An 11,611-nucleotide genomic window follows, 5' to 3' on the forward strand; every position below is an offset into this window, starting at 1 on the left:
AGTAATGTAGGCTGTTGTTGGTTTTGTATATATGCTCTTAATTATGTTGATGAATTTCCCTTCAATTCCTATTTTGTTGAGAGTTTTTATCAGGAATGGATGTTGGATTTTGTCAAATGCCTTTTCTGAATCAATCGATATGATCATGTGGTTCTTTTCTTTTTAATTATTTATATGGTGGATAACGTTGATCGTTTTTCTAATGCTGAACCATCCTTGCATCCCTGATATGAATCCCACTTGATCATGATGTATTATCTTTTTGATGTGTTGCTGGATTCTGTTGTCTAGGATTTTGTTGAGAATTTTTGCATCTATGTTCATGAGGGATATTGGTTTATAATTTTCTTTCTTAGTGATGCCCTTCCCTGGTTTTGGTATGAGGGTTATGCTTGCTTCATAAAATGTATTAGGAAGTTTTCCATCCTCCTCTTTCTTCTGGAATAATTTGAGTAGAATTGGTGAAAGCTCTTCCCTGAATGTTTGGTAGAATTCACCAGTAAGCCAGCTGGGCCTGGACTGTTTTTGGTTGGGATCCATTATCTTTTAATTCCATTTTTCCATGAGCTTTTTGAAGCTCCCTCAGATGCTGGTAGTACTTTACTGCACTTTTTCTCTCCAATGACAGTATTTGTCCATTTGTATTAGAGCACGCTAGAAACCAAATTATGTGTTTTTGCTTTTTCCAATTGTATTTCCTCCTAGGATTCCTAAAATTCTGCCAGACTGCCTGACTCAGTAGGTCTGGCATCAAGTACAGTCATCTACATGTTTTAATAAATATTGCAGGTGCTTCTAATGCAGGTGTATGCCAACCCCTCACCCCAACTAAAAACATGAGTAGTGGTTCTCAACCTTGGCTAAATTAGAATCACTAAAGAGCTTTACAACCTACTGCCACTGGGATCCCATCCCCCAGAGATTCTGATACAATCAGCCCAGTGGTGTTGTGGCCTGGATTTAGGGATTTTTGACAGCTCCTCTGTGATTCTAATTGGGGGAGGGATGGGAGGATGAGCAGTACTGTTCTAGAGAAAGAGATCATTAGCTATAGTAAGAACCAATACTTATTCCACAACCTTACTTTAAAAATGAGTATAACTGCTTGGCCGATCCACCGAAATTTCACCAAGGCAAACTGCATATGAGTTTTGATAACATCTGCAGGCTGAGTTACCAGCGAGGCCAGAATACCAGCAAATATCCCACAGCTGAAATTCACAAAAGGAGTAAGGACTGTATTCAACTGGTCTGAAATAGAAGAAAGGCAACATTTAGTTATAAACATTATTCATGAGACAAATATCAAAGCAAGCTGCCCAGGAATTCTTCCCAAATGCCAGGACGTTTTGGATTCAAACAAAATTAGGAATTTACATTTTAAAGGTACAATTCATAAATGTAGATGGAACAATGGCGGTAGAAAGTCACCTGTTTACAATCATGATCATAATAAATGATTCAGGAAAGAATCATTACCTAGAAGTTGGTAAAAGAAATGTTAGTTTTGACTCATTGTGATGTCATGAGGACCGAGAATTGCTCCATTAGCTTTTCAAGGCTGTGACCTTTGGGAAGCAGATCACCAGGTCTGTCTAACCTGTCAGTCCATAGTCCGGTGCCTAAATTTTGTGTTACCCAGGGATGCCACACTGAAAGGATAACGAATGGACTGCAAAGCACAAGCAATTTGAACCCAACAGGTGCTCCTTGGGAGAAAGATGAGGCCTTTTCTGCTCCTGCAATGATTTACAGCCTTGGAAACCCTCTAAAGGGTCACTACAACTCAGAAACCACTTAACAACAACAAATCCTATCTCCCCACAACACACAAATTACAAAAGGAAAATAGCTTTCAGTAGACACCACCTCATCCAAGTAAGTGATGGAGTTAACATTATCCACAGTGGGTCTAACTGATGTCATGCACTTGTTGACATAATATAACATCATTTATATGGTCTTTTTACTAACAACGTGTAACAGAATCCAATCACAAGGAAACATCAACCAAATCAACACAGAGGGGCATTCTATAATGTAACTGGCCTATACCCTTGAAAAGAGTCCTGGTGGTACAATGGTTAAGTGTTCAAGCTGCCAACCAAAAGGTTGGAAGTTCAAACCCACCAGCCTCTCTGCAGGAAAAAAAGACCTGGCGACAGGCTCTCATAAATATTACAGCCTAGAAAACCACAGGAACAGTTCTACTCTGTCCTATGGGTCGTTATGAGTCAGAGTCAACTCAGAGTGCATACAACGCACTCTTGAAAATATTGGAACAATCAGAGAAATCAGAATGAGATCCATGTTAAATTCCGTGATAACTGTACTGTGTCTTGGTTCTTAGAAAATACACATAGAGGTATTTAAGGGTAAAGGGGCATGCTGTCTACAACTTACTCTCAAATGGCTCAAAAGAAAAAAAAAAGATAGAAAGAGAAGGATCACTGATGTGTGTATTTTTCTTATGGTTCTTTCGTGTAAGTTTAAAATTATTTACAAACATCTAAAACATTTTGTAAAGATGAACTAAGGATGCATATCCAAGCTCCCTTCCTGCCTTAGCCCTTACTCTGCACAATAAGACTGTGTGAGATCTGCTACGCTTCATGTCTGGTGACTGGTGAGAAGCAGCACGTACCCAAAGACAAGGACTACAGCTTATGAAGTAGTCGAGTTGTTATCATTCTCATGTCAACCCCAAAGACAAATAAAAATCAGATTTATAAAGATACCATTAATAAAAGGCATAAACAGAAGCTTAAAAAAATCTCACACTGAGTACAAGTTCATCCTATGACATACATATGTTTCTATCAACACTTGCTCTAATTTGGTGGATGTCTAGGGCTCCTTGAAGGAGCTCTGGTAGTGTAGTGGTTATGAGTCTGACTGCTAACTTCAAGATCAGCAGTTCGAAACTACCAGCTGTTCCGTGGGAGAAAGAGGAGGCTTTCTGCTCCCATAAAGATTTACAACCTCAGAAACTCTGTACAGGGTCACTATGAGTCGGAACGAATTCCACGGCACATAACCACTACCACCAGGGCCCCTTGATCATGCCCACTTCTAGTCCTGCATGGGATGAGCTTCCTGGTGGGGCAGGCCTGTCAGAATGCAGGCCTATGGGCCTCAAGCAGTGCTGTAACTATGGAAACTAGCGCCAATGGCAATTACAGTAGCTTTCAATTGCTGAATGATCTCTCACAGTCGGTGATGGAAACCATGATGGTCAACAGGCGCCTCCCATCAAGCGGTGCCTAGGGCTTGTGCCATACTAGTCATACCTCAGATAGGCCTCTGGGTATTTAGACACTTTATCTCTACCCAAATGGAGGGTTCAAAACCATAGTAAGTGGGGGCCTTGAAGGGGAGGTGAAGATAATGTTGCTCTTTAAACTCTTACACTTAGGGACTTCTCAAACTTGTCTGACTAGAATCATAGCAATTACTTTAGGGGGAAAATGGGGACTCTAATGTCACACCCCAAATCTTCTAGTTTAGGAGATCTTGGGGGGGGGGGGTTCTGCAATCTGAACATGAGCCAAAGTCTTGTTGCTTTACTTTAGTCTCCCCACTCCAAATTCACGCCTGTGAGTACTCCGACGTAACAGATAAGTCTGTGAGGCTGTCCTGGGCACTCAGCGGAGTGTCTGACTCTATCCTGGCAGAACTAAGATCTCTAGCAGTGCTAACAACAATAAATAGTCTCACATCCCCAAAAAGTGGTGAGGACTGGATGCCCCAGCTATTCCCCACCACACTTGCCTTTGGCCATACCTTGGGGCACTGTGTTTTTGGTCTGGTTGTAAAACATTAGGTAGATTCCAGAAAAGGGTGCATCACGTAGGAGTGTCGCTGTTAAGCCGCTGAAGAATCCGCGATGCCCCTCGTTGCGGTAGATGGATTTCAGGGCTGCATAGATGCTCTCATAGCCGTACCTCCCACTCTACAAAGGGGACACAGAACCAGTGACCCGCACTGTAGCTGAGTGCTAACCCAAACCAACTTCGGTTATGTGACATTACGGGACTCTAGTTCACCCGTGACCCGGTCTACCTACACAAATGGATTCTCTAACCTCATTGGCCACTGTGTTAGGAGTGGATCTCAGTGGTCACATGACCCAATTCTACCTGAGATCTCAGTGCGTCTCCTTACCCACCCTGAGGTCCTAAAGTGATGACATTCACCTCATAGCGTGTCTTGATGACAGTGATGGGTGACATGCAGACCCCAGCAATGGTGCGAGAGCCTATCCCCAGGATGACTGATTCCAGGGCGGTGGGGGGATGGTCTTTCACGAAGTGCTGCTTCAGAGAGTAGAGAGTGCTAAAGTAGATTCCAACGCCAGGGACACATCTCACAATGGACTACAGAGACAAGTTGGGAGAAGAGAATAAATCAGACTGTGAGACACTGTCTTTGCTGGGTGTTCCCAAAAGGCCATTCTGAAGTGATTCTCAGGCATGTAGTTTGTTATGAAGATGGAGTAGAGGAGACACAGAGGGCAACTGGAGCTTACTTCCTCTGGGGAATTCTGGGAGCCACGGTAGAACATGCCTCCTGCCCAGGTGAAAGAAACACTGAAAGAACTAGACCTGCTATTATCAAGTCGATTCCAACTCAGGTGCTAAGAAGCAGGACTGCTTTGTAGGGTTTTCTTGGCTGTAAATGTTATGGAAGCGGACTGCCAGGCCTGCTGGGTGGGTTTGAACCGCCAACCTTCAGGTTAGCAGTTGAGCACAAACCGTTTGTATTGCCTAGGGACCTTGTAGCAGCAGAGAAATGTGGTTTCAAACACGAAAAGTTCAAAGCGCTCAGCTGCTAACTGGAAGTTTTGCAGTTTGAACCCACCAGCTGCTTGGTTGGGAAAACATGAGGCAGTCTGCTTCTATAAAGATTTACAGCCTTGGAACCCATGGGGGGCAGGTCTACTCTGTCCTGACGGGTTGGTGTGAGTTGGAATAACTTGATGACAATAGGTGTAAAGACGAGGGTGGGCATGAAGTTCCTGGTACTTTTAGTCAAATGAGTTCCTAAGGTCAGAAAATGCTTTGGGCAAAGCTACAGGTTGTCAGGACACCGAGTAGTAAAGGAAGGGGGTTCAGACCTGCTCTGGGACTTTAAGATGAATACAAAACTGATTAATGGGCTGTGGGTTAATGCACTGGACTGCAAAGTCAGTTTGAACTGCAAGGTCAATGGTTCAAGCTCACCAGCCATCCTCAGAAACCCTATATAGGGTTGCTATGGGTCAAAACACACTCAATGGCATTTAACAACAACAACAAAATCATAGCCAAGGTGTACAGATTCCATATTTCCCCGAAACCTCAAACAGAAGTCATGCGTGTTCTCAAAGCTGGTAAGGAAGATGCGAAATAACTGCTTATCAAAGGAGAATGGCAAAGAACGCAGACCAAAAATGCAACTTACAGGGGACACCCCTTTCCAAAGGCCCAAGAGACTCTCCGTGCGAACCACCTTCATGAGCAGAGTGAACATCCCAACACGTCTGGACCTGAAAACAGATACAACGGAGGTGCGGAAAGAAAAACAAAACATTAAAACAGTTTCCTCATAAAAGAACTCCACATACCAAGATGACTTTGTGTACATCTCAGTGCATTCACATCTTCTGGAACACTTGTTGTTGTTAAGTGCCGTTAAGTCGGTTCCGACCCATAGCGACCCTGTACAGGGTTTCCGAGGCTGTAAATCTTTACGGGAGCAGAACGCCTCATCTTTATCCCGCAGAGCAGCTAGTAGTTTCGAACTGCTGGCCTTAAGGTTCGCAGCCCGATTCGTAACCACTACACTACCAGAGCTCCATCTGAGGATGACTGAGTTTGCAGGGTGTTTAGAATTCATGTCTGTCCAGTGATGCCACAAGCAACTTGAGGGATAACTTTATGTTTTATATACGTTCTGTAAACTTCCCACAGTGGAGAGCTTCATATGAGGAACAAGATAGACTCTCAATTCTTAATATTATTTTCAGAAAACCACTCACTACTCATACCAGCCAGTACAATGACAACATTACATGCTAGCACAAAAAACTCTGGTCAAAACCAAAAATTTACTGTCAGTGAGTCTATTCCGACTCATCGTGACCTTCTATGGGTTTCTGAAAACTGTCTGGCAGTGGTTGTAAATGTCATCAAGGCAGAGCCTGGGAAGTTGCTCAGGAAAGGACCCAATTAACAAGAACTATCAAACATAAAACATATTCATGGCCAGCAACCTAAGACAGAGCCATTGCCATGCTGCAATGAGTTTTGATGACGGGTAAGACTGAGGAATTCACACTGACCGCCTAAGACAGGAAGCGTCCCTTAAACAAATAATAAATAAGGGGGAATCTGATGCAGACCGTGCAGACCCAGTCAGGAGTTCAAGGCCCTGTGGGCCCAAGCGTTGCTGACCGTCCAAACCATAGGCTCCGAGGATCAGACTTTAGCCACCTAGCAGACACAGCAAAATGTCCCTTATCTGATTATTCAGTTATGCTGGTTATTAATTCCATACATGAGCCCTGGATATCCACAGATAAATGTAAAAACCTTCCCTAAAAGCCAAGACTATAAATTCCAAAAAGGCAAAGTTTCCTCCCCGCCCCCCCCCCCCCAAAAAAAAAGCTAAAGTGAGTAGAGAGAAACTCTGTTAACTGATGGTATGTGGAGGGGCTTATAATCAATGTAATGAAACAAGGTATATGAATGTTTGAATGTGAAACCGATGATGTGCCTTGAAAACTTTCATTCAATCCATAATAAATACCTTAAAAAAAATATTCATGGAAAAAGGAATGCAAAAGGTATGGCCTGTGTTGCTCTCTGACATTCCAATAGAACAGAACGGGTCTAACGCAGTGAAGACGCTTCCGTGTCTGAGAGCTGTTGGAAGCAAGTCCACAGTAATACGTGAGGCACTGGTACCTACCCATGGGCTGAAGGCTGGAGAGTCTGCAGGCGCGTTTTAAGGAGATCCAGAGGTTGAAAAAGGAGGGCAGAGCATGTCCCACTGATGGATCCACACATGAATGCCTTGATCACTGGGTGCAACTGCAAGACAACAGAACATGGATCAGCAGCAGCCTGGCCTCAGCAACCCTCACCTTTTTCCACATCAAGACCAATGAATTCCTTTGTCAGGATCCAGGGAACTCTTTGTATTGTATTATCCCAGACTTCAAAGAAAGGCAAAAATACAACCAGAACATAACAATGCTGGATTGCACTGAGATCACTGCACACTGCGAGAGGTGGCTTTCTGAGAAATTTCTTGCTGGTCTTAGTTCTTGGGTGCTGAGCATGGTTAACACTCTTGGCTACTAACATGCTGGAGGTTTTTGTCCACAGAGACGCCCTTGGTGAAAAGGGCCAGTGATCTATGTCAGAAAATAACCAGATATTTAAAACCATGTCAAACAGAGCATGGTTCTATTTGACACACATGATCCAGAGTCGACTCAGTGGGAATCAGTTTAGTAATGATCATCATTTTGGTTCCACTGAGGCACATGTCTGCTATTTCCTTCTTTGAATTATGTAACTGACCATACCTCCTTGTTTGTCCTGCCCCTAAAATTATCTGCTTCCCCTAGCAAAAGTAAAATCAGTTGAACATAGCATTTAACTCTGAGTTGAAACATTGGTTTCCAGGCATCCTCGTCTGTGGATATTTATGGGTGCAAGGCAGAGGATGTAAAACCTTAGGCTCAGCCACAATGTGAATAAAAAAAGGGGCTTCAAAAAGTTCGTGGACACATTCCATTTTTGCATCGAACTGTTTGAAGTTCCCTCGTATGTGCCCCTTCCTTGATAACCTGTGAATTTCTTTAGTTTAAACCTTTTCCTTTCTCTTATCGCTCAGGTCACAGGCAGCTCTGCAGCCCAGAGGTCTCTCTTTTCACTCACACATCGTCATACACACTGGCTAATGGAGAGACACCAGGAAGAGCAAGACTTCTTAAATACTAAGTGTACCTTCTTTGAGCTCCCTCCAGGGGTCTCCGCTCCCAGGGCTGGTGGCCTTGGGAGAGCAGTGCCCTCTCCCCAGGCACCAGGATCCAGCCTGAGAACCACAAGTGGCTGTGAACATTTAAAAATCCAACCAGGAAACAAAACTCCTCTTTTCCAAAAGTGACACTTGTCAAGTGCTAGCCCAAAAGTCCTCCTTTCGCTTTCGCTAAAAGAAATGTATTTTTAAATAGGTGTCATCCTGCTGCCCTAAAACACTATGAAGATGAATAGAAAATTGTCTGTCATCTACGTAACTACCGACCCCTGGAACTAAAATCTTTGTCATCTGTAGATTTTGGTTCGTTCACATAGAAGAGAGATCATTCCAGATCCTACCAAACGAGTAAGCCAAGTTAGAACAGGAACTACTTAAAAACTTATGATTGGAGAGTGGATCAAACAAGTTCAGATAATTAAATCCTGGAGCTTATAAGCACTTTCACATGGCTCCTAAAGTATGAAAAGGTGGTAAAACCAAGCAAACCGTGACGATTTCTCTAGGTCTGCATCAGCAGTCATCTCTACTGCCAAAAAGATGCCTTGCTAGCCACTGTTCCCACAAATTCTGTGTTTCTTAGCCTTGCCCTAGGCTTTGTGACATCAAGTCCCTCTTACTCACAGACTTGGCCTCTCCCTTCCACTGGCATCTTCTCTGCCTGGATCCATGTCAAGAAACCTGGAGTCTTTTCAGCCTGAACTTCACATCATGTCCACTACCTCTTTGACAGTTAGGCCTCAAGCCAGCACGATTTCCCATCCAGCACCACTCCTCCACTAAAGCTGCCTCTGCTTGCCCACCGAACACCTGCCAAGACCCACAATGTTCATCCTATCTTAGTTGCTTGCCTTCTCAAGTACATTTGAAATGGCTGACTGCCTCTCCTCTCTGTTTTTCCTGAGACACCACTCTTTCCTGCTCTCCTCTTGTCTGGTTGCCCTCTGTTCCTGCCCCTTGGATGTTTGTTGTTCCTGTCTCCTTCCTCTGCAGACCTTCAGGGTGATCTAATCCACACGCTGTCTTCACACACAAACACAAGTATTGGTATCACCTCATCTCCAACCCAGCCCAGCCCTCTCTCTAAACTATCTCCTCTATTCCAATGCCTCCTCAATCTCCCCTAGAATGGCCCACAGACACTTCAAACTTACTTGCCTCTTGCCCAATCCATACTGGGACATTCCAGGCATCTAACTTGGAAATCTGGGAGACACCACAGACTCCTGACTTTCACCTTCTGATCAAGACCAAATCCTATTGATTGAGCCTTCAGTCTCTCCAAGCCTGCCCCCCACTAAGCCATTCAAATGGTCATCTTGGTGGCCTCTAGACTCAACTGTGCCAACCCACCTCTACTATGCTCCCAGAGTAGCACTGGGGGAGACATTTACAGGACCTTTAGCAAATTAACATACTTAAGTAAATAATGTGCAAGGATTTCCAGAGTAGGGATAGGAAACTAGTGTGCGAAGGGGTTACTCGGTTTGTAAAACACTGTATTTTGTGTATTTTATTTGTGTAAAAATATGGTACATACACTACCTTAAACTCTCATAACATCCCTATGAGTTAGGTATTCTAAATGCACTTTACAGATGAAAGTGGCGCTCACTGAAGTGTCCGAAATCATTAGCTTTGAAGCTATTGGTCAAGATGCAAGTTCACATTCTCTTCACCATACCCCTAGTCTAAACAGTCCAAAGTAGAAATCCTGAGGACATTTCTGTTTCTCCCCTTCCCTGCCCACTAGCATTATTGTCCACTAGTGCTCCTTCTTAAGGAGCTCTGGTAGCACAGTGGTTACGAATCGGGCTGCGAACCTTAAGGTCAGCGGTTCGAAACTACCAGGTGCTCCGCGGGAGAAAGATGAGGCTTTCTACTCCCGTAAGGATTTACACCCTTGGAAACCCTGTACAGGGTCGCTATGGGTCGGAACCGACTCAACGGCACTTAACAACAACAACAACAACAACAGTGCTCCTTCTTACAACACTCTCTCCTTTGGCTTCAGGGCCCAGCTGTTCTGTTCTCCGCCCACTTCTCTGGCCTCTCAGACTTTAAACAAGCCACTCTTCTTTCCCTGAGCAATCATCCCAGGCCTGTACATAGCTCCCATTTCTATCCTTTTATCCACACTTACAATTTCTCTCCAGAAATTTAGACTCACATCCAGTCACTCAGGTGTTCCACAGGCACCTCATATGACATTTCCAAACCTGAACCCATCTCTCTTGCCAACCTGCTCCTTTTCTCTACCCTGACACACACAGTGAATGCCCAGCCACTTATCTATCCAGGTGCTCATGCCAAAAACCTAGGTACCACCCAACTCTCTGCCCTTGCTCATTACCTCTTACAAAGCATTCAAATCCACTGTCCCTAGTGCCTCTCTCCCGTCCCCAGAGCCCTGTTATTCCTTGCCTTGATGACTGTAACAACTTCTGCACCCGCCTATCACATTTCTTTGACTTCTTCGAATCTACTCTCTACTCTACAGCCAGAGTCATCCTTTAAAACTGTCATATTGGAGGGCTAGCTGCCTTCCTCTGACCTCCGAAAATATTGAGGTTTGGTTCCTCCACCCTAACTGCACCACTGTCTAATTCCTTGCTAGGGGCCGCCACTTAGACCTCACCTGCTCTGGGAAAGTGTCCTAACTCCCTGGGGCTGGGGTGAGGCCCCTCCCTGCACAAGGCTCTTCTTTGAGCACAAATCCACAGGACATTGCGCCTCCACGGGAGGACCCGGCCCGCTATGCCCCATCCCTCAGGAGGTTAATCTACCAATCCTCCCTCCAACTCTGGTAGCGTAGTGATTATGAACTGGGCTGCGAACCTTAAGGTCAGCAGTTCGAAACTACCAGCCGCTCCACGGGAGAAAGATTTACAGCCTCAACCCTGTACAGGGTCACTATGGGTTGGAACTGACTCGATGACCCTTAACAACAACATAGGTATTGTATGGTATTTGTCTTAAGGGCTGTTATGTTTCCTCAGCCCCCAGGCAGGAACGATCTTTACTTCTTTATTTTCAGTGTTTGGGGATATTATTGGCTCAACAGGTACTGGCTGAGCTCATTTGCTGAAGAATGGATTAACTGTAATTTAACTATAATTTCCCACAGCGGATTAGAACAGAGCAGATGCTTAACAAAGTCCATTGGTACAAAGATGACCCCCTAATGTGTGAAAAGACGTATTAATTGCTAAAAATCTACAAACAAACAAAATGTATACTTTTCATTTTAAATGGTCTTAAAGATATTGTTGTTGATCTTGCAGTCCAGGAGCGGAGGACCCTGGGACCATTAAGGGAGAAGAGTGGAGTGCGGGACCCCTTGCAGGGAAGCAGCAAAGCCAGAGATGGAGGCAGAGACGATGACGTGGAGAGGAGAGGCTGGACTCAGGGAGCGAGAGGGGCTGTGTGCTGGGGGGCGGGGGGACTTTGTAGTGTGTACCTTTGGACTGTTTGAATGGTTATATATGCCTGAGTAAGGAGCTCTGGTAGCGTAGTGGTTACGAATGGGGCTGCGAACCTTAAGAGCAGCAGTTCGAAACTACCAGATGTTCCACGGGAGAAA

At 44.6% G+C, this 11,611-nt stretch overlaps 1 protein-coding gene across 1 annotated transcript in view; it reads right to left on the reverse strand.

Moving 5' to 3' along the window:
• The window catches only part of SLC25A38 (solute carrier family 25, member 38), a 17,234-nt gene that overhangs the window by 4,585 nt on the left and 1,038 nt on the right, over nucleotides 1–11,611 (reverse strand). The window contains exons 2-6 of the mRNA XM_006869125.1: nucleotides 6,952–7,073; nucleotides 5,443–5,527; nucleotides 4,197–4,376; nucleotides 3,784–3,952; nucleotides 1,085–1,251 (exon numbers count right to left, since the gene is read on the reverse strand). Coding sequence (XP_006869187.1) covers nucleotides 1,085–1,251; nucleotides 3,784–3,952; nucleotides 4,197–4,376; nucleotides 5,443–5,527; nucleotides 6,952–7,073 — 723 coding nt within the window. The remainder of the gene's footprint in view (nucleotides 1–1,084; nucleotides 1,252–3,783; nucleotides 3,953–4,196; nucleotides 4,377–5,442; nucleotides 5,528–6,951; nucleotides 7,074–11,611) is intronic.

This window comes from Chrysochloris asiatica, unplaced genomic scaffold, assembly GCF_000296735.1.
Source record: "Chrysochloris asiatica unplaced genomic scaffold, ChrAsi1.0 scaffold00127, whole genome shotgun sequence".
Taxonomy (NCBI): domain Eukaryota; kingdom Metazoa; phylum Chordata; class Mammalia; order Afrosoricida; family Chrysochloridae; genus Chrysochloris; species Chrysochloris asiatica.